This window comes from Lytechinus pictus, chromosome 15 (genome assembly GCF_037042905.1).
Source record: "Lytechinus pictus isolate F3 Inbred chromosome 15, Lp3.0, whole genome shotgun sequence".
Taxonomy (NCBI): domain Eukaryota; kingdom Metazoa; phylum Echinodermata; class Echinoidea; order Temnopleuroida; family Toxopneustidae; genus Lytechinus; species Lytechinus pictus.
In genome coordinates, this window is record NC_087259.1 from 29,961,102 (window position 1) to 29,988,238 (window position 27,137).

General features: G+C 33.5%; 1 protein-coding gene across 1 annotated transcript; it reads right to left on the reverse strand.

The window, feature by feature from the left end:
• Positions 1-13,299: 13,299 nt before the first annotated feature.
• LOC129278069 (TBC1 domain family member 13-like) lies at positions 13,300-26,853 on the reverse strand. The gene is made up of 12 exons (XM_054914286.2): positions 26,804-26,853; positions 26,619-26,692; positions 24,929-24,969; positions 24,554-24,615; positions 23,223-23,316; positions 22,770-22,852; positions 22,207-22,366; positions 21,543-21,747; positions 19,813-20,055; positions 19,367-19,448; positions 18,825-18,882; positions 13,300-17,889 (listed from the first exon to the last, which is right to left on the reverse strand). Exons 1-12 carry the CDS (start codon positions 26,824-26,826, stop codon positions 17,821-17,823), a joined length of 1,194 nt encoding a protein of 397 aa, XP_054770261.1. The 5' UTR covers positions 26,827-26,853; the 3' UTR covers positions 13,300-17,820.
• Between the last annotated feature and the right edge of the window lie 284 nt (positions 26,854-27,137).

Below are 27,137 nucleotides of genomic sequence, written 5' to 3' on the forward strand. Positions count from 1 at the left end.
ATCGAACAGTTTCAGCAGACAATACTCGTCTTCTTAGAAGCTTTTCTCTATCGCTTGATCCCGCGGGCATTGAGCCGGTCGCATCCCGCTGCGTTGCATCTCCTTTGACTTCAGCCTCCCCCCGGCGTCGAACAGAAGATCTATGAATGACCTCACGCTGAAACCCCCTTATAACCCCTTTCCTTCCACACAGGAGGTCAATCCCCTCTAAAGAACCCTTTACCAATATCATCCTCAAGACCTTTAGCCCCTCTCGAAACAAAGATCTTCAAAACCTTGTCTCTTCAGCCCGTGTATAGACGATTTTTAAAACACCCCCTCTTGACGTCCTTTTCCAGTTATTGTTCATTTTGGAGAATAACAATAAGTTTTCCTTTCCTATTATCTCCGTTATAGAATTCATTTAGTATATGATGTTTACTTAGAGAGGGCAGACCTCTCATTCGATCGGTCAGATGTAAAGCTTCAAAAGTGAAACTTCATGAAGTAGACCGACAAAGATTACTAAAAAGCCAAGAAGAAAGATATACTCGGGTTAGTTTAGATCGGGAGGATATACGGGATGGGCATCCTTTGTTTGAGGAGATAAAAGTTAAAGTACCTCTTCCTTTAAGCAGTAATAGCTCTATGCTTTAAGGGTGTTTGAAGAGGTTTTCGTTTTGGAGCACCCTTCAGCTTTGGTTTTAGTAAGGATGTATTTCAATTTACCATAATAAGATAAAACTCTTTACGCTGGAAGATAAAATTATTTACGCTGGCTGGAAGGAACAGAATAGCAATCGGGTACCAATAGTTCATCGCTAAAAATCTGAATTTTGAGAGGTCAAAGCAATACTATTGCTATCATACGAGTGAGCAAAGTGGGCGGCTGAAAATGATTGTGAAAAATAATGGAAAATGCAATATTTTGCCATCATAATACGCTAGACCAATACCTACCCACACTTCCACGTCTGTGTTCAGAAATTAATGGCGTCGAAATGTTCATCAAATAGCTATAGCCTATACACACATATCGTCTTCGAAGAACTTAAAAAAAACAAGTGTTTTTCTGCTAAGACCAGTGATCGCCTCTTTATCAGCATTTTCTCCCATGTCAGACGTTGTATCAACAAATTTTGGGGTCCAAAGTTTTAATGAGTCAAATGATTGGATTATAGATAATATACGAGATTGCAACTGTTAATACGGTCTGCGTCGGTATAATGCGAAGTACTGCATTACAATTTTGACGAAATTTTTTATTGTTTCCATAAAATCAACAAGTTGTAAATATATATATATATATATATATATATATATATATATATATATATATATATATATATATATATTCTTGGACAGAACAGAGTTCTGTAAATGTAATTCGAAAACGATTAGTGTAGAGAAAGTGATCTAAAACAGACCTTAATAAAATATTTTTTTGACGAATGTAATCTCAAACCGTGATAGCTCAGTACACTCACATGAAGGTCCAGCACTTGATCTGAAAAGACATGTCAATACTGAAAATAATTCAAAATATCCACAAAACAGGGTTTTTAAAAGTATATTTTAAAAATCAGTAAAAGATAAAAAATATCAAAAATATGAACGAATTAAGATACATTCCTTATAAATGTTCATTCATATAGAATATAATTGTTTCTATATAATAATAAAATTGTTTCCATTTTACAATAATTGGGGGTAATAAAAATGACCAAAAGCTTTTATTATCTGATTAATTGATCGGTTGATTGATCGAAGAATAAACGATTTATCTACCGTACATATTTTAGTTTAATAGCATCATCGAAATGATATTGTTTTCTTGCGATATTGTATATCATTTTGTCACAAGAACAAAAAATGCAGACATAGCCCTTCGCTATCTATCCTCGTATACACTAAATCAATACTTCTGTCAAAATGAGATGTCGTCGGTTCTAGATACCCCTCAATTTTCCCTTCTATTAATCAACCAATATTGACTACCTCATCAATCCTCTAGTATCTTATTTTTTCTTCCAACACCCTGAGAATTCGATTTTCAAAATAAAGCCGATCTCCTTTTGAAGCAATTGGCTCCCCGGATGGCAATTAATTTGTGCCTGTTGAGACTCATTTTCTTCCTTTCTGAAAGCGAAAAAAAGCCCTTTCCCAAAATCATACGTTGTCATGTCTGCTTTCCTCGATCTATTCAAGCATTTAGGTCCCCGAGTGTGGCATCCCACTACCCTTTTCTTTGTCACACCCCTCTCAAACTCCATAAAACATTTCCCTTTCAGTCTTGGTATGGATTGAGGTCTCAGATATCGAGAGATGTTTATTGACTAGAATTTAATGCTCTTTGAAAGTTTGAATTGGAAAGGTATAATAAAGGTCCCACATTTTTACGGCTCGGGCAATTAGTGACGCAGTTTCGCAAATCGTTTTATAGTAATGTAAGCTGCGATAAATAAGTTTAAAGATCTGATATTTATCTTGTCTATTTGGCGATGTTGTTTACGCTGCAGTTTCCTCTTTTATACTTTTATATTTTATTTTATTGAAAAGCAAGCTATTTGTATACATGGCATTTGTTTTGATGGAGCTTGTTTTTTTACAGATGTTTTTCAGCTCCATGCAAACAGTGCAATGTAGGCCATGAACCATCAAATCTATGATCCTTAATGTTTTAAACATTAATCTACACTCTAAAAACACCGAGCAAAATTTTTACCCGATATTGGGTAGAAAGGGAACATGCATGTTTGCTGGGAATTTTTTTCTTACCCCATATTGGGCTAAATGCAGGTTTTAAGGGTAAATTTCAATGCAACATTGCGTAAAATTTACAAAATATTTGGTATATTTTTACCCAACTAACATACATGTTCCCATTTTATCAAATATTGGGTAAACCTTTTTTAAGAGTGTAAACGTTCAGTACAGTCTCATTTTATGTCAATGTTCCGGATTTCGCAAAGGAACATGAAATGGTGAAATAAAAAAATATAAAACATGACCCATCAGCTATCCATGGCAAGCCCAGATTCATCAGTGTTCGTTGTATGTAAGAAACACTAACTGTATGCATTTTTTTTAATGCAGTCTGTAAATTTTCTTGTATGTTTTCCCAGTAGCTCTGTGGTTTTTGTTACATATTTTGTTAAATCTTTCTCCTCCCATGATCTGTTTTTCCAATGTTCTATCAGTTCAACACATTTTGCCCCATCTCTAATATTCTTATGGATGATAAAAGGATGTTTTCCTTTATTATATCTGTCTTTCTCTCTTCTATCCTTCCATATTTAAGGCGGAATGGAGGAGGTTAATCCTCTTTCTTTTGTCTTCCATCCTTCCATCATAAAGTTAGTGTGAAAGGGGTGAAGCCCAACAAATCGAACAAAAGGCGACGAAAACTGGACAAGAAGTAAAGGCTTAGAGCTCATTAGAGCGGATTAAACATAGAGCATGGTTTCCCCCATCACCACCAACGAGAGGATTGACGAGGGGTAAGGGAGTGGTATTAGGGGTGCAACAAAGACCCCCTACCTGTCAGTCACCTGCCAGCTTCGAACCATCGAGACCTCACAAACCAATATCCTATCACACCACTGCTCCCCTTTTTAATCTCCGGTTAAATGATTTAACCCCATAAAAGAACCTAGATACTTAAACCCTTTTGAATTCATTTTAGAAACGAAAATATGCGGAGGATGGGAGCGAAATGAAAGAACAAAGAAAGTGACAAAATGATTTTTAAAAGCGAACTAGTGAGGCATGGAGGTAAGTCTGAGGAGCTGAAAAGGAAATGTGTAAAGGAGGAGGGGTAAAACAGATTTCCTATTGTATTGATAGTTGAAGTCTTTATGGAATGAGAGAGATAGGTGAATAAGAGAAGAGCAAGCCGGTGGCGCCTCCTTGGCGGTGGCGTGGACTGGAACTACGCCATAGAATGCGTACGTAAAGCTAGTCGCTCAATTGACTTCATCGCTAAATGGAACATGACAATGGTTCTAGCAGGGTTATTGGTCACGTATCGACCGACCTAATGTCATGAATAGATTGTTTCCCCGCACACGTTACCCTGTCAATCAGTTGTTTAAATGTGATATCATCTTGACAGGTTACGCAGACTGAAGCCCCAAATGCTAATAGTTCTCGCACTTTAATATATCCAGACGAAAAAAGAGAAAGGGAACCGAAGGAACATGCTCTGACGGGGAGTACAAAAGCTACCTCAGGACCAAAGAAAACCCCCTGCCAGTAAAATCATTCGAAAGATCTTGAGTTTGAAAAGAATTTTAACATTGGTTTGGAATGTTTGTTAATTGAAGTATTAGGACTAAAGAGGGATAGGTAGTAGAGATTAGACGCCGTGCTAATTATCAATTTGAAACACGTCTTGATTCTTCTCCAATATTTCATGCTCTGGTATATGCCGGTTATAGAGGTCAACAATTCAACAAAAGTATAAATGAAATCAAAACGGGGAGTAGATCATGTAGCAAAGTATTACGCTAATGATATCAACCAGCAGTAAAATAAATGCAAAGGGATTGGAGAAGGAGGCAAAATACATATGCCGTTATTTTCTTTCTCCCATCCCCATATCTGTATTTATGTTTTTTTAAGAAGAGGGGCGACAGTCTACCTTAACAGTCTTTCTTTATATGTATTCACTGGGAATAGGAAAAATTCTCAAATCTCCTAAGAATGTGTGTGACACTGTTTGAGAATAAAATACCATTGATACACGATTTGGTATGCAGTATATTCATGAAAAATATCGTGCATAATATACGACGGAGCGCTGTTTTAGGCAAAAAGTCTTGTAATTTAAATCACAATCGTAATCATTAATGATCAGTTCGCAAGTTACATTTTATTGTTAAATAGAGAAAGTCCATTCTGACGTCGTGCTGATTTAACAAAACCGAAAATCGAGAGAAACATAATAATCATTAACAATTTTTGCGAAAACCATGAAGATTTTCTTTTCAATTGTTTTATATAACAAAAATAATTCCCTTGGCCTCTAATAAGCAGACATTATAACAAAATATATAAAGAAGTATAGATAACAATAAATTACATAAAGGAAATTAATATAATGCACTTTTGATATATGCCATCGAACATAATCTTTAAAACGGGCATCTTTACAAAGAACTGAGTATTAGAACATTTGGTAAATGCATGACTTTCGTAATTAATTCATGATTGACGACAATTTTAAAAAATCTTCGGAGTGATATTATTGACGAAACAAAATTGTAGATTCATAAGACAGTGACAGGCGTGCCGATTTTAGTCTCGAACGTGTAGTCAATGGACCATTCCCGTGTCACTAAGACTTATTTCTATACAAATTACTAGCAGCAAATTAGATTGAAGGATTCCAGTACATTTCAACTGTTATTGTAAGTTTAAGAAGTTTTATGAAAAGGTTAGAACTGATATTGGCGCTGGGTGCATGTATTGTAAATCTCTTAGGCCTTAGGAAAGGTAGCCTCCCTCCAACAAGAGCCATCATGGACGATCGACGGCCGGGATCTCAGATGGCAGGTTTCACCCCACCCCCTCCGGCAGCCGGCAAGATGAGTCTAAATAACCCGGCTCTAATAGGGTTAAGCTGATGGCATCGCCTCTAGCAGGTGAAACGAGTCAAAACGCTTGAAAATTGGCATTGGATTAAAAATCAATTATTAATCAGCAGATTGAGAAATGGATTACTGGCGGATGCTTGAATCGAGCGACTGATTGTAGCAGATGTTACCCGCATGAGAAAGCTACTTGCTTGAACAATAATAATGATAAAAATATATATATTTATGCGTATGATCATCGGCAGTGCAACAGGGGCGGGCGAGGGGCAGTTATTCACAGCCTTTATGATTTTATGAGAAAAGAAGAAAAGAAGAAGAAAAGAAAGGGAAGACTGTAAAGCAAGGATAGAGATCTGGATCATTATTATTTAAATTGAGGAACTTTACTGCATGGCACCACCTTTAAGTCATCTTCCCCTCTATCAAATTACCCGGATCCCGCCCCTGCATAACAATATAAGTCCGAAGAACTTGTTTCATATGAGGCGCCGAATGTACCATTATTATATAGAACAATTATTTGTTATATAATCATTATTTATTTAATAATAACTATTATTTATATATAATTTACATTTTATTTGTAAATAACTACTATTATATAAAATATCATTTCTAATTATTTATATATAATTCCAAGTAATACTTCATTATTTGTAAATAATAATAGTTCGACATTCCATTATTTATAAATAATGATTATTTGTTTTTCATTATTTATAAATAATGATTATTTGTTTTTCATTATTTATAAATAATGATTATTTGTTTTTCATTATTTATAAATAATGATTATTTGTTTTTCATTATTTATAAATAATGATTATTTGTTTTTCATGATTTACAAATAATGATTATTTGTTTTTCATTATTTATAAATAATGATTATTTGTTTTTCATTATTTATAAATAATTTGTTGAGTTTTCCATTATTTATAAATAATGATTATTTGTTAAATAATGAAAACGTCTACTTCATTATTTATAAATAATTTTTTCGAGTGCACCATTATTCTCATTATTTATAAATAATCATTATTTAATGTTCGAGTTTTCCATTATTTATAAATAAAGATTATTTGTTAAATAATGAAATATCTACTTCATTATTTATAAATAATAATTTTGTTTCAATATCCCATTATTTATAAATAATCATTATTTATAAACAATTTTTACAGTTTGCCATTATATACAAATAATCATTATTTATATACAAATAACCATTATTTATTAAATAATGCCATTATTTATTAAATAATGCCATTATTTATTAAATAATGGAAAACTCGCTATAACATGCAAATGTGGGACCGCCCATGATATGAATATTCATGATGCGATTTCCTTTTTCGTGATTTTTCTTCACAAATTTTTGTCCATTTCCTCTTCATAATGACATTTCTTGAAGCAATTTTCTAGGGATATGGTCTGATTGTAATATTCTTCATTTTCTATATAACTTCGTCTTCGTAGAAATATCAAAAAGTGTAATTTTATACGATTTTTCCTACAGTTCACAATCCCCATAGGCGCGCGTGTACGGTAGGGACAACCGGTGAATCGACGGAGTGCTCTTCATCGAAATACTATATACGTTGGTTGGTCCCCGGAAGTGGCGGGCGGAATTTAGCCCGAATCCTCGATGGAAGTCGATCAAGTGCATATGAGCTGAGAGAGTGAAATATTAGTGTACTTGTACAGGCCCTTCACCAAAATTCACCAAAAGTGTGCACGAAAGCCTTCGTATTTCACTTTTAAAACTCCGAAAAGTGCCCAAATGACAAGCTTGGTCGCTTCGCTGTGTCGCTTTCAACTTGAGAACGTTTACGCGTCTGCTCCCCCCCCCCCCTCCTCCGAAAGAAATTCTGTATACGGCCATGCTCTAAAGAGCCTGGCACATTGATTTATGTATACTTTCATTTTCATTATTTTTATCTCATTATCAACATGGCCTTACGCAGAATTTTTTCCAGGGGGGCCGGGGCCGGAGCATGACGCGCGTAAACTTTCTCAAAAAAATCTTGAAAGCGAGACAGCCACGGGACCAAGCCCAAATGACAAGCTTTGTCGCTTCGCTGTCTCGCTTTCAACTTGAGAACGTTTACACGCGTCTGCCCCCACCCCCCGAAAGAAATTCTGTGAACAGCCATGCTCAAAAGAGCATATGGCACATTGATTTATATGTACTTTTCATTTTCATTATATTTATCACATTATCATCATGGCCTTACACAGAATTTTTACCGGGGGGGGGGGCAGCTAGTTTCTCAAAAAAATCTTGAAAGCGAGACAGCGACGCGACCAAGCTCAAATGACAAGCTTGGTCGCTTCGCTTTCTCAAGATTTTTATGAGAAAGTTTACGCGCGTCCTGCTCCCCCCACCCCCCCCCCGGAAAAAATTCTGCGTAAGGCCATGATGATAATGAGATAAAAATAATGAAAATGAAGTATACATAAATCAATGTGCCAGGCTCTTTAGAGCATGGCCGTATACAGAATTTCTTTCGGAGGAGGGGGGGGGGGAAGCAGACGCGTAAACGTTCTCAAGTTGAAAGCGACACAGCGAAGCGACCAAGCTTGTCATTTGGGCACTTTTTGGAGTTTTAAAAGTGAAATACGAAGGCTTTCGTGCACACTTTTGGTGAATTTTGTGATAATTTTCAATAGAAAAATAAGTTTTTAAAAAATTAGGGGTCATCCATCATGCCCCCGTATTGTCGTTGCGAGCATTTTGGGGCCAGGGTGAAATCGCCCCAAACGCCTCAAACAGACACTCCAAAATGTATTTGAAGTGCATTATTAGAACTGAAACTTATTTCTACACCAGGAAAAATTAACTTAACAAAAAAAGCAACAAGAAATATTTATAAAAAGTAGAAGGGCCTGTACAAGTACACTGATATTTCACTCTCTCAGCTCATATGCACTTGATCGACTTCCATCGAGGATTCGGGCTAAATTCCGCCCGCCACTTCCGGGGACCAACCAACGTAGTATTTCGATGAAGAGCACTCCGTCGATTCACCGGTTGTCCCTACCGTACACGCGCGCCTATGGGGATTGTGAACTGTAGGAAAAATCATATAAAATTACACTTTTTGATATTTCTACGAAGACGAAGTTATATAGAAAATGAAGAATATTACAATCAGACCATATCCCTAGAAAATTGCTTCAAGAAATGTCATTATGAAGAGGAAATGGACAAAAATTTGTGAAGAAAAATCACGAAAAAGGAAATCGCATCATGAATATTCATATCATGGGCGGTCCCACATTTGCATGTTATAGCGAGTTTTCCATTATTTAATAAATAATGGCATTATTTAATAAATAATGGCATTATTTAATAAATAATGGCATTATTTAATAAATAATGGCATTATTTAATAAATAATGGCATTATTTAATAAATAATGGCATTATTTAATAAATAATGGCATTATTTAATAAATAATGGTTATTTGTATATAAATAATGATTATTTGTATATAATGGCAAACTGTAAAAATTGTTTATAAATAATGATTATTTATAAATAATGGGATATTGAAACAAAATTATTATTTATAAATAATGAAGTAGATATTTCATTATTTAACAAATAATCTTTATTTATAAATAATGGAAAACTCGAACATTAAATAATGATTATTTATAAATAATGAGAATAATGGTGCACTCGAAAAAATTATTTATAAATAATGAAGTAGACGTTTTCATTATTTAACAAATAATCATTATTTATAAATAATGGAAAACTCAACAAATTATTTATAAATAATGAAAAACAAATAATCATTATTTATAAATAATGAAAAACAGATAATCATTATTTGTAAATAATGAAAAACAAATAATCATTATTTATAAATAATGAAAAACAAATAATCATTATTTATAAATAATGAAAAACAAATAATCATTATTTATAAATAATGAAAAACAAATAATCATTATTTATAAATAATGAAAAACAAATAATCATTATTTATAAATAATGGAATGTCGAACTATTATTATTTACAAATAATGAAGTATTACTTGGAATTATATATAAATAATTAGAAATGATATTTTATATAATAGTAGTTATTTACAAATAAAATGTAAATTATATATAAATAATAGTTATTATTTAATAAATAATGATTATATAACAAATAATTGTTCTATATAATAATGGTACATTCGGCGCCTCATAGTTTCAAGCAAAATGTCTCTTCTCTTTCTTGAATCTGTCTGTTTCGCCTTCCTTTCTCTCTCTCTCTCTCTGTATAACTTTTTTCCTCTAATTTTCTTTGACTTATTTTCCCTTTCTGTAATAATTATATTTGTGTCTTTGTTCGTTACTTTCTTTCGATGTTTTTTTTTATAATATTTTCTTTATTCATTTTTCCTTTTTTTTCATTAATGGATATTCAAATGTATAAAGTAAATAAAGTAAATAAACGGGCCGCATCTCAGACTTTTTTTAAATTGCGTTCCATTTTTTTGCCCTTGCAACTCTTACATCTCATATAGTCCCTTCTCTTTCTTTTCTCTCTCCCCCTCCCTCCCCTCCCCCTCTCTCTCGGCCTTTCTCCCCAGTCTCTAGCAAATGGACAAGCTTGTTTGTCGTTGAAAAATTAAATAAATACACTTTGAAAATAGTCTAGCACGAATAATTAGAGTTCTGTTACCAATATTCATTACCGGGATTCATTAACTACCTAGAAAGCCTCCCACTTTCCTCAGATATTTCCATAATACCAATAACGATCTATCATAATAGACCATTCCAAATAAAATATAAATATATCTTTCTGCACTATCTATATAAGTACGGATTTATAGAAGACGTGAGATGTGTTCTATTTTTTTAAGTGCCTGGGTTGAATTATACAATCTCAATAGAAGATTGTATGTTTTATGCACATTATATTCTTATCCAATGATACATCGAACTGATGGTACGTAAAAAGGTAGAAATTTGGTCCCACAATCATAACGCTTATCAGTTTTATTCAACATCTTGCTGAATATTATCTTGCATGAATATAGAAATGCAAGGAAAATATCCCGTAAAGCGCTTAGATGAAAAAAAAAAATTGATACTATCACGAGAAAAGTGCATGGGAGTAGAAAAAGAGGCAAAAAAAATCTAGTTAGTGACTACTTTCTTTCATTTTTGTTCTTTTTCTCTTTTAAACACTTTTGGGCCTTTGTTTCTTTCTCACGTTCTTTGTTCCTTTCTTCCGTTCTCCCTTTCTTTGTGTTTATTTATTCATTTTAGTTTTCTTTCTTTTCACTCTCTCTCTCACTCACCCTCTTTCCTTTAACTTGATTTTTAATAATGCATATGTGAGGTAAGTCAAGTTAGAGATCGTTGGAAAAAACTCACATTATCCTTCGGTGTATCGAAAGATAAAAAACAAACAGTAAAAAGGACAACACTCAAATAACTACAATAAAAACAACAACCGAACTCGATAAACAAACAATGTTCTATTTAATGACTCTGCTGTATGAAAAAAAAACGTGGAGTATTTTCTTCCTGTACTCAAGGTTCGTTCATAGTCTCTGAACAATTAGATGTTTTCAAAATCTAAACCAATATTATCAAAAGCGGCGGTGGGTCTCCAATATAGATTTTCACCCCATCTTTTTGACAAGAAGGTCGGCCAGAGACGGCTAGGTTTCCGGTCCCACTTTAGCCCCTTTTCACCGGGGCCACCAAAATCAATGAACACTTAAAATTTCAAGGCAGCTATTTCCAGTCTTTGAGCAACGATTCTGAGTGAGTGTATAAAATCACTCTAAATTCTTTCATGTCAAACCGTTCATGACAAATTGACAGATCTGTTGATTGTGTTGATAATAATTGTGCTATTCATAATCCATTAGTATTTTAAGGAGGAACATATCCATTCAGAAATAAAATCGAAAAGGCGTCCTTGGACACGAATAACTGATTTTGCAGGCGACCGAGAAGGGAAAGTGAGCATCGCGATCGATTGATCGTATTATCGTTTTCGTGTAAAATAAACCGCGCTCAATTTAATGTTTCGATGCGCATTGCAGACGATATAGATCACTTAGTTGGGATTAGCGGTGTTCAAAGCATCATTGTTGGTTTAAGTGGGTTTGAATGATGAAATAAGACCTCATTAGTGACTGTCTTTAAGTAAATAAACGTTTTATTACAAGATGATCAGATGATGGAAAATGGACAGAAAAGAAATCGATGTATCAATCGAATTCAGATTATCTTAAAAATGAAATAACAGTACATATCTAATCATCTCCTTTCCCGCTCATTACCCTTGTCAATTCTCTCTCAAACTGTCAACGTGTTCTTCTCTTCATATCAAACATTTTACCGTAACCATTTCTCAATAAGGTATATTTATTTTGTGTTTGTTACATAAGTGTTGTCTTTCCATGTCTTTAAATGCACACAGAATAATGAATACATATGTATACTGTTAAAATTATTTTATTTACTTATAATATATTCCCAAGCAACAACTATAATGTACATTTACATCTCATAATGAAAATACTTGAGGTTCGCTTTGTCTGCATAATAATGGTTACACAATATAAAATATACTTCCATTTACTTTGAACAAAGGTACACAAATATAAATCTCAACATTTTTATTACAAGGCATACAGTACATAGGGTATTTTACAAAGCTGTTCAAAAATACACATGGCTTAATGAACTATACAAGTGACCTCTTGTAGGGTGCTCTGTTTTAAATTCGATTCTCAATATTTTTTATTCTATTAACGGAAACATTAACTGAAATATGATATCTGGTCTTTGAATGAAAATCAATAACTGTTAACTCAAATGTGAATGCAATGTTTGTTAATCCCTATATCAAAATCTATATAATTAGGGTTATACAAATTTGAGCCTTACTGTATTGAGAAAACAAAGCCTGATGAATCATTCAAGTGAAATATGAATATTTGTAAGTACTGAGTGCCAATATCCAAGATATATATATTTTTTTCCTTAAAAAAAAACACATCAGAAACAAGGTTATATTTTTGTAATACAAACTCATGAAGTTGTTCAATATCAATTTGTTTTCATTGATCAATATTCCATCTTGTTTAGTTGATCAATATCAAATTTATAACTTTACATGTATTCCATATAACATAAATTATTGGACTTTCCTATATTGAAATGTTAAGGTAATCAGCACACTGAGTTGACACACTGGGCTCCTAGTGTGTTCTTAGTGTATTTTTGTCTTTCAGTGTCTATGCAAAAAATAGAGGATAAGCCACTTTATCAGTAAAATACCACAAAGCTTAGCAATGATTGCAGAACATTTTTCTATGATTGATTTCATTGACTGCAATGTACAATCAATCGTGAAAATCAAGCGTACAATAAATTGCTTACCTTTGTGTTACGGGACCCTGGTCTAAAACCGTTTGGTCTAAAACCGTTTGGTATACAACCATTTGGTCTTATCCCACATAGTCTAATCCTAGTTTGGAATGATCGCATACTATAACTAACCATTTGGTCTAATTGCCATTTAGGCCAATAACTGTTTTGTTTCATGCCCAGTTGGCAGGGAAAAATTAAATGGGGCCTTGGGGGCAATTTAGCCCCCAAAATGCACAGAAGAGTCCTGGAAATCCCCATTCATTGCAGTGTTAGAGCTCATCTAATGTTGATGATTTAGGCAGTAAGCTTTTTTGCCTGCAGGCCAGTTGGGTTCATTTCATCTAATATCTACATGTACCTGGTCTAATGCAACTTAACCTATGATTACATGAACTGTTTTTCTTTTAATCAAATGTTCATGTGAAAAACTGCCAAATAATAAGACAAAGTGGAGATTAGACCATCTAAAGATTAGACCAGTCACCAAATGACTGCTAGACCAAACATGTATTAGACCAAGTGAATATTGGACCAAATGATAGTTGTACCAGGGCCCAAGGAATTTCCAAACACCCCCTAAACAAGTTTTTCCTGTTTTGTTATAAAAATAAATGCACAATTTCTATAAAAAAAATAGATCTGCCAATCACATTGAAGGATTTCAGTAGCTTATAACTATCACTGCAAATTTGTTATAATTAGAAGTTTTATGAAGCAGCAATTAGACCAAATTGCTAGTAGACCAAGTGGGTACAAGATATTTTATCACATCAATATAAAAATGGACAAGTTCCTATCTTGGACGGAGAATCCAGTGGTTGATTTGGCAGGGAAGGAGGGGTGGGGGACCCAGGGGGGGGGGGGGTGGGGTCAGCAAGGTGACTTTCTAAATCCTACACCCCAAATCATATTTCAAATTAAACAAAATATTGCCCATGTCCATGGGGTTTCCAAACTAAACGGAACATTCAATATACTATGTAATGAGTCAGATATAAGTTGCTATGTCATGTCAATATGTTTTGTCTGGAACACTTCAAATAATACCAGATAAAAATCCTAACTTGATACATGTAGATCTATAGAAGGACAGGTGGTTAAAGGTGATACTCAAGAGTTACATTGAATAGCACCAGCCCAAGGTTTGAACTGCTAGAACAGTGCCCGATTCATTACCGACAATGCAACAGTTTGGTCATGTAGTCTTAAAAAACAAACCCAATAGAATGTAAGCAATATAAACATATAAACTTACTCTATGCAATACTCTACCACAAATGTGTTGCTTTTATGAAAACAGGGTCATAGATTTTCTTCAAACATTCCCAATTGGCATCATCATTTGTATCAAACTTTACAACAAATCTTCAAATATTTTATTAAAAGGTATGATGTATCAAGAGTCAAGACTAGTTTACAGGTAGGAGTCTAGACCCCCCCCCCCCCCCATCATGTACAGTGCCCAATCCATAATGCAAGATTTCCAATGCATAGGGATTAAGTTTCACTCTTTCAGTTTTAAGAGCTCACCTCAAAACCTAAAAAAAATAAATGAGAATGCTGACAGCTAGCTTAGAAGGCATGGTATGAATGTATGATATGCTTGAATTGAAGACAAATTTGAAAAATATCTTAGAAAAAAATTATGGGTTATAATAGATACAATTTAAGTTTCCATTTTCAATAAATTAATAAGATTGATAAATTCACATATCACATTCAAACATAAGATGGCAAGACCTTGCAAAATTTTTGATTCATTATCATACTCATTACACCATTTCATCATGAATATTCATGAGAAAGAGAGGACGAGAGAGAGGCAGTGAGAAAGAGGGAAGGATAGAGAGGAAGTTAGAAGAGAAAGAAAGAAAGAAAAAGAAAGAAAGAAAGAAAGAAAGAAAGAAAGAAAGAAAGAAAGAAAGAAAGAAAGAAAGAAAGAAAGAAAGAAAGAAAGAAAGAAAGAAAGAAAGAAAGAAAGAAAGAAAGAAAGAAAGAAAGAAAGAAAGAAAGAAAGAAAGAAAAAGAGAGAGAATGACAGTAAGTAAGTGATTAAGTGTGCATGTAAGACAGAAAGAGAGATAGAGAGAGAGAGAGAGACAAAAAATGAGACAATACATCTAAAACAATTATTCAAGTACAACAAATCATAAATGTACCCACAACATTAGTTCTACCAACTAAACTATATCATATTTACTGTCATGAAAGTATTGTGTTTTCCATTCATTTATTTCTGAATATTTTGGCACTTTAGATAAATTGTTCTCTTTACATATTTTTATCTACAGAGTGATTTTAATTCTGAGTATGTACACACCTGTGCATATATTGAGTAAAATTCAAGTAAAACTGAAATGCATACATGTACATGCATATAAAACGGAGTAACTTGTTTGTATAGATCAAAATGCACACACATAAATACTCTGGCATGGTATTTGGAAAATGGACAATGATGTTGGATTTTATTAATGTGCATTATACTTCATTTAAATATGGTGCCCAACATTCACAGCACCAACTACTCAATTATTGTAGTGAATGTAACACAATATAGGAAAATCATTGTATTATACTGTAGCAAAATAGCACTTTGATCATTTTGATCGGAGGCTGGCATGCTCGCGCTGACCACTGAATGTACACCGTTGTCCCATGATAAAAGGAAGTAATTCCGTGTCATGAGCTTTTTAGCAAAAGAGGAAACTGTGTCATTTCTATGTGGAAAATATATAGAGTTACATGCTTTTTATATGTCTATATTTCAGACATCTGGGTGACGTGACTCCTCTTTAGCATCAAGTAGAGCTTGCATACAGAGAATATACACATTCAAGAAAAGTCAAATTTGAAGAAAAAGCAGAGTTGCTTCCTTTTGTCATGGTATAATACAACAAAATTTGTTATACTGATCACAATACCAGTATGATTTGAAATTGAACAAAACCAATATCACTGTGTAATAAGAAGAAACATGTGGGGGAAAAACAGTCACCTTTATATTGGGGTGTTTTTAGTCTGTTCTGAAAGTAATATACTCTGTTTCTTTTTAAATAAAGACCTGAAACTATGAGATGCATTACAAAACATCATCAAAACTAAAATTCGGATGATTGAGTTTCACAGAAAAAAGAAATTTGTTGTATCACTTTGTGCCTGAAAAAAAATACATTAACCTATTGTTTATTAGAACCATGTGTCCCTCTTTCAAGCCTATTGGATTTCAACAACCAATTAATCCAAAACCTCACAAACATTATGGCTTGAGTAAATTATGAAATGAAGTTAAAAAGTATAAAAATGAATTAAGTCTGATATGCAAAAACATTTGCTATTTTATGGAATTGCCTAACTTATACAATAAAGGTACAACTTAAAAGTAAAAAAAAAACCTCATGCAACAAATTTTGCATACTAGTTCAGTTATTATTCATTAGTTATTGTCATCTGATCTAAGACCAAAAGTCACCAAAATGAATAACTCGTGACTTTATACTTTGTCTTAAATAAAATTAGTAGTTACTTTAATGTCAATCCTTAAAATACTTTCTTTTTTTTCTTTGATCTGCAATAACAGGGGCTTTGATTCAGTCCACATTTTCACGGAAATCATTATACACACACATTGCATCCCACATTACATGGCTCTATGTTTCTATGAGCAGACATTCAAACTTATTAGCACCCATTATACCTATGCGCATGTGCATATTGATCAATTCAATACTGATAAAAGTGGATTTAACTGTATCTATGTTTGGAGCCAAAATGTTAATTCTTATACTTCACACAATAATTATCATCCATCTGGGTCAAGTTGCAAAAAATTACTATTATAGAAACTTTGGCAGCAACCATGGTAGCAATCTAAACAACCAATCAGAATCAAGGATTTCAGGGAAGTTACCAATGGAAAGCAAAGTTACCATCAAAGTTTCTTTTATGCAACAGGGCCCTGGCTCTGAAATCATAATACATTTATTATGGTTTAATGTATCAACTGTGACAATTTTGTCATTTTGTAGGGAAAGAGGGGTTAAGGCTACAATAGTTACAATTTTTAATATACAGATGACGTGCATTGCACTTTGATTTTAATGCTTCATCACATACAGAACATTCAGCTGCAGTTTGCTGATGTGTATCTGGAAACGTTTCATATTTTTGTGTACCTTTCTTGTTTCCTTTTGTTGCTCTCAGAATTCATCATTAAATTTAAGAAATGGAGTACACACCAGAAGATCAGAATCATAAGAATCTTTAAGTGACTTGGGTGATTGCATAAGAGTGGCATATCTAGGGGGGGGGTAGGGGCAAGAGACAAATGTTCCCTGGGTGTGGCTCTCATGGAGTCCAAAAAGGTTCAAGTTAAAAGGAACCCAAAAATAGCTCATCGCATAAAAAATGTAGATTAGTTGCCATTCTAATGCTTACCCCTTGCGTCAGCTGCTGGAATGGGCAGGACTTCAGCACACACCCCCAGCATCAGAGGTTAAAAGGGGCACAATATTAGCACTGACCCCGGACGCTGTTTCCTAGATGTGCCACTGGTACAGGTGCACAGCATAGATCAAGATCATTAGCAAGAAAATTTGGTCTTGAGACTAGTGTACATTCCATCTCTGATTAATCTATTGCTTGACAAGAATGTAGGACAACTGCATCATCCAATTGTGCACCTCAATCAAAGCAGTACAAGGGATTCCGAACAGCGTAAGAGTCTTGCAACAAGCAACAATACACCTTGCACAAGCAGTCAATATAAAAAAGGTCCATCTGACATGACTGTGCTGCGTGAAATGGCCAACCTCATCACCAGGTTTGTCAGAATTGCTTTGATCATGAGCAGAACTCTCTTACTTCAATGGCTTTCTTCAGTAGTTCATGCATGTCTATTGCTGGAAAGTGCTACAGTATGAATGAAAAAGGAGAAATATGAATGAAAAAAAGAGAATATGACAAGGATTTAAAAAAAGAATTCATAATTTTAACAAGTGGAGCGCCTCTGGCAGTCTCACCTGCTATGTAGGTGAGACAAAAACAAATACATTATATCACACATATAACTTTTACATTACAAGACATAAATAATTCTATCCTGGAAATTTTATAGAGAATCATTGGAATTTATACATTTTAGATATATATCAAGAATATTGGTAACAGAAAATTTAAAGAATTTAGTTTGAAAGATTTAATTGATATCTAATGAGTATCATTACAATTGACACTATTAATTTTCAGTCCGAGAATGAGATATGTATACCTTGAAACATCGTCCATTCATCAAAATAATGTATTTTCTTTATCATTTTTTGTCTACAAGTTATTATCCTGTATCAAACTGAAAATTGTTGTCACAAATAATTTTATAATCTGTAGTTCTTCTGTATGGTTGACAAAGTCTCAAAATAGTTTCTGTAATAAACCAATAAAAACATATTTCTACATGATGTCTCAAAATAGTTTCTGTAATAAACCAATAAAAACATATTTCTACATGATGTCTATATCATCACAATGAGGATTGTCACAACAGACTTTTTTTTAGCAGCAGATATTCTATTGCTTGACATCTTGCTACTCTGCTAAAGCCAGGGTAATTATGTTGCATTACTGTAGAGCATTTAGAGTCTTCCGATCAAGTAAGTTTTAAGCGCCATATAAGCAACTACACCAGTAATTAAAATTATTATTTATGCTAGGCCGGTGGGTGATATTGCATTGCATTGTGTTAAAATTTTTGAGCAGTGGAAGAATCAGGACCGGCGCTGACCAATGCAGTGACAATACTGGACATAACATCCATAGACCAAGTGGCAATCATATCCCACTAGACTCACCTGTAGCATCTTTATATTCGTAGCAAAATCTCCTTCAAGGATGATATCCTTCTGAGATCTTGTTTATCAACAGAGAAATGAATAAGAAAATGACAATGATTTACTGTAGTATATACTCTACCAAATTAATGCCAATTACTATGAAATATTGAACATATTGTGTATAAAACAATAAATTTCTGCCTTGTTCGTGGGGTTCAATTTTTATTCTTTGTACAAAGCACACAGAAAGACTCACAATTCCTGTCATCAGAGTTTGTTTATCATCATGGAACTGCATGGTTTGTTAAACATTATTGTTAATGTGAATAACCAAACGAAGTAACATAGCAATGTTAAACATTGTCGAATGGATAATTGGCACAACTGTTTTGGTATTTGAAAAAAAGAATATGCATAAAATTACAATATATAACAAGATAGATCAGTATGTGTGAGTGTATTACACATACATTTTGTCTATACTTGTTTTGCTTTTTATGCTTTTAGGGCACCTTATTAAAATATTGTTCAAATAAATAAAACAAATAAATGATACTTACAGAATCATTGCACAGCAAACACATAGAAGAAATTCAGGCTTGCCTTCATCACATAGTAATGAGTCCCATAACCTGGTAACATCTAAGATATAAAAGAAGGAAACATAAATCAGATCATTATCACTGTCATAATGTGATATGCTCAATCTATGTCAAGGTTCTTTGAAGTGGAGTCTATCTGGAAGAGGGAACTCCTGGGTGAGTCAGAGAGTCAGCTATCAGAGGCTTCAAGGCTTCAAGTCCTACTTCTGGAATTGAAGCCAGATCTCTAGGTATTGTCACAACACTTTTGAAACACACTTGAAATGTTTCTCACCTGGATGAGGAATGCAAAGAACCGAGGCTTTAGGTCCTGCATCTGGAAATGAAGTCAGATCTTGGCATTGCAACACTTCACTTACATCAGATGCTTAATCTATGTCAAGGTTCTTTGTAGCAGTTCTTACCTGGAAGAGGGAACTCCTGGGTGAGCCAAAGAGTCAGCCATCGGAAAGCAAAGAACTGAGGCTTCAAATCCTGCTTCTGGAACTGCAGCCAGATCTTGGCATCACAACGCTTCACCATCTGCATCAGTTTGACCATCTTGGCGTTGATCCCTGTCGGTGAGTCGTCCAACGTCTTGATAAAGGTATCACGCATCTTGGACATGAGGTTGGTGAAGCAGAAGAATGTGTCGGCTTCTGCGTGTTCTGCAGGTGGTAGAGGTAGAAAGGTTGTGATAGAGATTTTTTTTTACCTGAATGCTAAAAAATATGGGTGCTTGTGTAATGATAATAATATTCCACATTTATATAGCGCTTAAAGGACAAGTTCACTACAAGAAAAAGTTGATTTGAATAAAAAGAGAAAAATCAAACAAGTGTAACACTGAAAATTTCATCAAAATCGGATGTAAAATAAGAAAGTTAAGACATTTCTAAGTTTCGCTTAATTTCACAATATTGTTATATGCACATCCTGGTCGGTATGCAAATGAGGGAACTGATGACATCACCCACTCATTATTTCTTTTGTATTATAAGAAATATAAGATATTCAAATTTTCTCCTCATTGTCCTGTAAAAAAAAAAATGTTTTATTTCTCCCTGAACATGTGGAATTATCATTGTTTAACATTTTATGGTTTTTTATGGCAGCTGAAGCAAAAATATTGAATTTTTCAATACAAAAATCTATATTTTGACATAATATTAAAAAATTGAAATATTGTATAATTCAAACAATAAAAAACAAAAGAAATAGTGAGTGAGAGACATCATCGATTCACTCATTTGCATGTGACTAAATTGTGCATATAACTATTTTGTGAAAAATAAGCGAAACTTTAAAATGTCATAACTTTCTTATTTTACATCCGATTTTGATGAAATTTTCAGCATAATGCTTGTTTGATTATTCTCTATTTATTCAAATCAACATTTTTCTAGGGTAGACTTGACCTTTAATAATGATAATTATAATAATGGTATATTCACCCAGGGTAGGCACTTCAGTTCAGAAAACTGTTCTCCCAGCGGGCCCTGCTATTATTATACACATCGGAACGACAGTGTAAGCAAGCAAAAAGACGACCAAGGGCTTAGTAATGAGGATAAATGCCTTACAAGTTGCTAATTTGAGATTTACGATGTCATGGTGGTCATTTTTCAAACAGCCATAACTTTTGTTAATCTAACTTTCATATTCCTTGCCCAATTTCTTTCAAAATTTTCATGTCGTCTTTGTTTTCCAAGGTTGGATTCTCCTTTAACAAAATTATGACATGCCTAGTAATAGAGAATATAAGATGAAGAAAAAAAAGTACAAGCAAACATATGAAAAAAAAAAACATAGAGAAATCAGATATTACAGGAATACTAGTAATAACAAAAGAGAAGGTTATGAAATACAAACTGTCATTAAATGTTTTACTTCATATTTTATGAGATAGTTGTATCAACAAAGTATTCGTTTATGACAAATCTAAGTTGCTCTGGTTGTGAAACATATATATCCTTTTTACTGTATCCTTGAATAAATCATTGACCAGAACACATCCCTCATTCATCTGATAGTAAGAAAGCAGAGAAAATACAACAAAATAAATTAAAAGAGGACAATTAGAAGGAATGAAGATAAAGATCAGAATAAAACTGATACATTCAAAGCAAAAATGAGTTACAGATCAAATACATACCTCGCCAACTCAAATCCTTATCAGCTGCAAATGCATAGTAGAGAGGTCCAATGATTTCATTCATTCCTTGGACATAGCCTTGACCTGGATTCAACTTGGCATAGATGAAGAGAATTCTTTCTAATACTTCCCAATGAGCTTCTTGACCTTCTTCTAATGTATCATGACCAAATTCCATTTTCATTGGTTTCTTTGAGGTTACCATCTGAAATGAAAGGGTAATGTTGTCAGTGAAATCTGTAAAGTCAAACATAGTGTTTGCATTCTTTATGAACCAACATCACTAGGAGTATTTTATTAGTTAAAATGTATTAAATGATATTGGAATGTATAACTTAATCCTATTTTAAGTAGGATTTCAGACAAAGCTATTACAAGAGGGGGAATTGATTTCACCCTCCCACATATTTCAAGTTTAGCAAATGTTATAGATTTTTATTTTGCAAACTAATATATTTTTAATTTATTATAATGAATCATGCATATTTACCATGAATGAATTCTATCATTGTATTAAATCTCTCAAATTAAGAAGGGAAAAATCGTCTTTGACCCTGTAGAGGCATTGATGATCAAGAAAAAAAAAACAACCGGTATTAAACCAATTGGTAATAGACAAGAAGGAATTAGACCAAGTGGTTGATTAACCCATTGAATAACTTACATTAGTAATACCAGCCCTAGACTTTGCCACAGCCACTGAATGGAGCATGGTGTGTTCTATTCTCTTCCTCAATGTTTCAAGGGTGGTAGATGCATCTACAAGTTCCTTACATGGGTAGTCTGTAGCAGTCTGGAAGAAACCTATGTCGGGCTGTAATCTCCTGCAACAGTGGACAACAGACACAAAAATTGAGGAAGGAATAGTAGAAGTTTATAATTAAATATAATCATAGCAAATATTTCGATAAACTGTAAACGGAATTCTGTAGAATCGTGTTAAAAGATTGGAGATTTTGATTTGAATTATATTTTTTACAATAATAAAACTATGATAAAGTCATAAGTAAACCAGGGTCCCATCTTACAAAGGGCTACGATTGATCCCATCAACCTCAAGTATATGGAAATCCATCAATGTCACAATTTTTTCTCCAGGAAATTTTCACAAAGTTCTCTGTAAACAAAGATAAGCACACTAAATTTTCAAGAAATCTATGAATTTATGAATTTACAATTCTTTGTAAGACAGGGCAAGTGCTATAGATTCTGTTTTGTATTTCATACCTAGTATCTTTGTCAATCTGAAGAAGAACCTCATTATCCTTAAAGTACTGTGACCATTGGCTGTCTGGTTTGGGATTAAGAGGCTGAAAATAAAACAAGTATAAATCATTTTGAAAACATGAAAATAAATAATTTATGCCTATAGTTGACATGTAATGTTGGATTATAATAAACAATTGCTTATACAAATACAGAAGCAATTCTTTCTTTTGGGGATTCTCAAAGTATGTACGCAAATTGAGTCATACAAGAATTTACAATCCTGAATATTAAAAAATTTCATGGTCTTGTAGAATCAGATTTATAGAAATAGATTTCTGCATGGATGGACAGGTGATATGTGTCTGACCTTAAAGTTTGCAATTATATGATTAGAAATGTAGATGGAGCAGTGAGTTTCCGTTTGAATTCTGGCTAAAGTGACAAATTGCCTTTAAATTGAGGATGTCTTACGTGATCTTCCATTGTAACATCTGTTCTCTTAGTACTGTATTCCTTTGACCCAGGTTGAATTATCATCTCTTCAAGAAACTCTTTGTAAAGTTGTCTAAAAAGGAGAACAAAATGATGACACTGATAAAATCAATGATTGTGATGCTGGTAATGATCATGACGGTAAAAATGGTGATAATGATGGTGAAAGAGAAAGGAATCTAGTATGATTAAAGCAGTGAAAGAATAGGAGGCATAAAAAAGTAAAGTATAAGACATAAGCAACAAATAGATGAAGAGGAAAGAGCAAGAGCAAAAGTAGAACTAATAATAACAGAAACATTAAGGACAAGTCCACCCCAATCATAAGTTGATTTGAATAAAAAGAGAAAAATCTAACAAACATAACACTGAAAATTTCATCAAAATCAGATGTAAAATAAGAAAGTTATGATATTTTAAAGTTTCGCTTAATTTCACAATACAGTTATATGTACATCCTGGTCAGTATGCAAATGAGGAGACTGATGACGTCATCCACTCACTATTTCTTTTGTATTTTATTATATGAAATGTGAAATATTCTAAGTTTCTCCTCATTGTCAAGTGAAACAAAGATTAATTCCTTCCTGAACATGTGGAATTAGTATTGTTTTCATACTATATGGTTCAGTCAAATTGGTCCTTATTGTCAAATCTGTAAAAAATGAAATATTGTATAATTCAAACAATAAAAAACAAAAGAAATAGTGAGTGATGGACAACATCGACTGTCTCATTTGCATATAACTGTTTTGTGAAAAATAAGCGAAACTTTAAAATATCATATCTTTCTTATTTTACATCCGATTTTGATGAAATTTTTAGCGTTTTGTTAGTTTGATTTTTCTCTATTTAAGAAAATCATAATTTTTCTGGGGTGGAATTGACCTTTAAGCAATAACATCCGCAAAATGTCTTGTCTCACCACTTTCACACAAGCAAGTAATTATAATTCTTCTCCTTTTTAATTTTTTAAGTGTCCTTTTCTTCTTCTTCTTTCTCAACTGCGCGATGAGCATCTTTTTATGATGGATACCGGTGCATTACTGATGTCCATATTATTATTATTATTATGTGATTATCATCATCATCATCATCATCATTATTATTATTATTATTATCAAACAGAGATAGTAATAGGAGTAGTTGAATAAGTGAAAGAAGTGGCAGATATAGTGTAGGAAGAGTAGAAGTTTTATCAAAATATTGACATTCCAGAAACAAAAAAAGATTTTCCAGAGAAATCTATTTCTACTAAAAAAAAAGAATAAAAAATAATGTGAGAGATCAATTGAAAAATTTGTACATACCTCTGTTTTGCCAACACATCTGGCCATGTTGTTCTGGCTGCTGGTAGGTAGTTTAACAAGATCTACAAAACAGATACAATCATATTTTCATTTTTAAAGAAGAATATATTAATAAGAAAAAAGTTTGAGCATCTATTTCAGTAGTAATTCCAAGCTCCATTGAAACAAATAAAAAAATAAATGGTGGGGTGTAAAACAGGAGTGTCGTTAAATACCATAATCAATGCAATAATGTTAATCTAATTATGAGATAATTCCATATTATGTTGTGATGACATGCAAGCAAATGCAAATGTAAATTACAAGTAGCTTCTGGTAATGTATTCATAAATATTTCTCAAAGGGGGAGGGAGGGTTAAGAAAGAATCAACTTACTTTCCAACAAACCGATCTCATTCCTGCAGAGTCTGGAACACCTACAAGTAAAATTAGACAGAGAAATGATACAATTATTTAGACTAGCTAATTACTAGATATACATGTATCTACATCGATCAGTGCACTTAGCGTAGAATGAGAATCCATTGCTGAGAGCACCTTGTAATTGTTAATGCTGACTGTGGTTCGGCCTGGCCTTGCCTGGAGGTATCCAAGAGAGAAAAAAATCATTTAGCGAATGCAAGCTTACCCCCCCCCCCTCCCCCATCTAATCACTACATGTACCCCCTAGAAACCTGTACAAAATCTGGTAAATTTGAAATAGTAAACATATTGGATGCCTTTTGGTGATGATGACATCTGCCACAGGCCAAGTATCAACAATCAAAACATGTGCAGTTCAATGTAAAACACATTGTCCCTTATTCTGCTTGTTATTGCTATCTCAATGCCACTCATATTTTGCATAAGTACAGAAATAAAACAAAACATAGTTTTCTCTAAGAATAATGTATAATAGAATGAAAAAGTTGTCTAAATTTGATCAAAACAATAATCACATGTTGTATATCACAGGATTTGAAATTAAAATAATCGCAGCTGGTACGACCCATGATTCATGGCATTAAAATACATAATATAATTAAATAATTGTGAAGATATGTGCTTGGTAATATTTCCTGACATTACTTTCAAATAATTTATAAAAAAAGAAAAGTGCGCAGGAAACAAAATTGATAAGAAAAAAAAAAAAAAGTTATCAACCCAACTTTTAGGGCGGGACCACACATGAATTTTTTTTTGGGGGGGGTGGGCGCCGCCTATGTCTGCACCCCCGATAAACTAGCCTCATCATCCCACTCTCGTCTCCCGACTGAACTCGCAAGACATCTTGCTCGTTCAGTCCCCTTTCATCATATATTTATTTGTTTGTTTATTTATTGTATACATGCAAAGAATCTTTATTTATATGAATTGTGATTGGAAACTTATTTAAGGAAGAAAATAAAATATCATTAAAAAAAAAAAATGATTGATTTTTTTTGGTACAATTTTGTATTATGCGCCGACGACTTGAAACGAGACTGTTCGATAGGAAAAATTTGCATTTCGATTGTTGTTTGCGTACTTTCCACCGCAGTATTAAGGATCGGATGGAGTATCTTGGCCGGGATTTGGAGGTAAGCGTTAAAAATCACTTTTATAAATAATTTCGACCACATTTAAAAAATTAAATTAGATAAGATTTAGATTAATAAAGTTAATAAATTTAGAAGATTTTGGCTTGTTTTATTCTCTCACATTCGTGTGATGAATGAAAACGTCAAAATTCATTATGAAATGACATGCGTTGTGCGAGGTTAGTACAACTAACCTCGCATGCTTGAGTGACTGAGTGGGAATTCCGGAATTGACCGAAACTGCACTGTGTCTGTGCAGCTATGAATAACCTCGCATGCTTGTGTGAGTGGGGCTAGGCATAACAAAAATCATCCCCAAGAACATGAGAAAATAAGCCATACACTGCCAACCTTATTTCACCACACACAGGGAGTCCTATGATGAGGAAGAGGTTATGTTATTGGTGAATGGATTACTACTAACTTGTTAATGTTATAACTGTTAGAACGCAGCTTACATGTCCAGCATTATTTTGCATATGTGGGACTGAATAATACCTGCTTACCATTGAAACACATCTTTGTCAGCTCGGTGACGTCTATTTTGGGGCCTTTTAAGACATCTTGAAAGGACGAAACCCTGAAATATAAAGAGAATAATATGAAAATCGAGTTAAAAATAATCAACAAATAGATCAAATTGTACATCTAAAAATATATTTACAAATGTTCAAATGAGGGAAACTCCCACCTCTCTGAATAGGAGGCTGCCATCTTGAATAATGCCGATGATATGCCATCGGCGATAGCTAGCTACTCCGAGAATTAAAGAGAGAGAGCCGGGGGAGAGAGAGAATAAAGTACACTGCTGAAAATGCCATCTTGTAACTTTTCAAACACAGTTAGAGGCCTATAAAAGGCCTACTGTACAACAGGATGGTCAGAGGACAGAATAAATGTCACAATTATTGACATTTTCCATTATTACTTTGTTAGATCTCACCATCTGAAATATTGGCAATTTCTGCAGATGGGTGAAGGATTGCTTCCCCTGGGCCCCTAGCTCCAAAATTTATTCGAGAGTT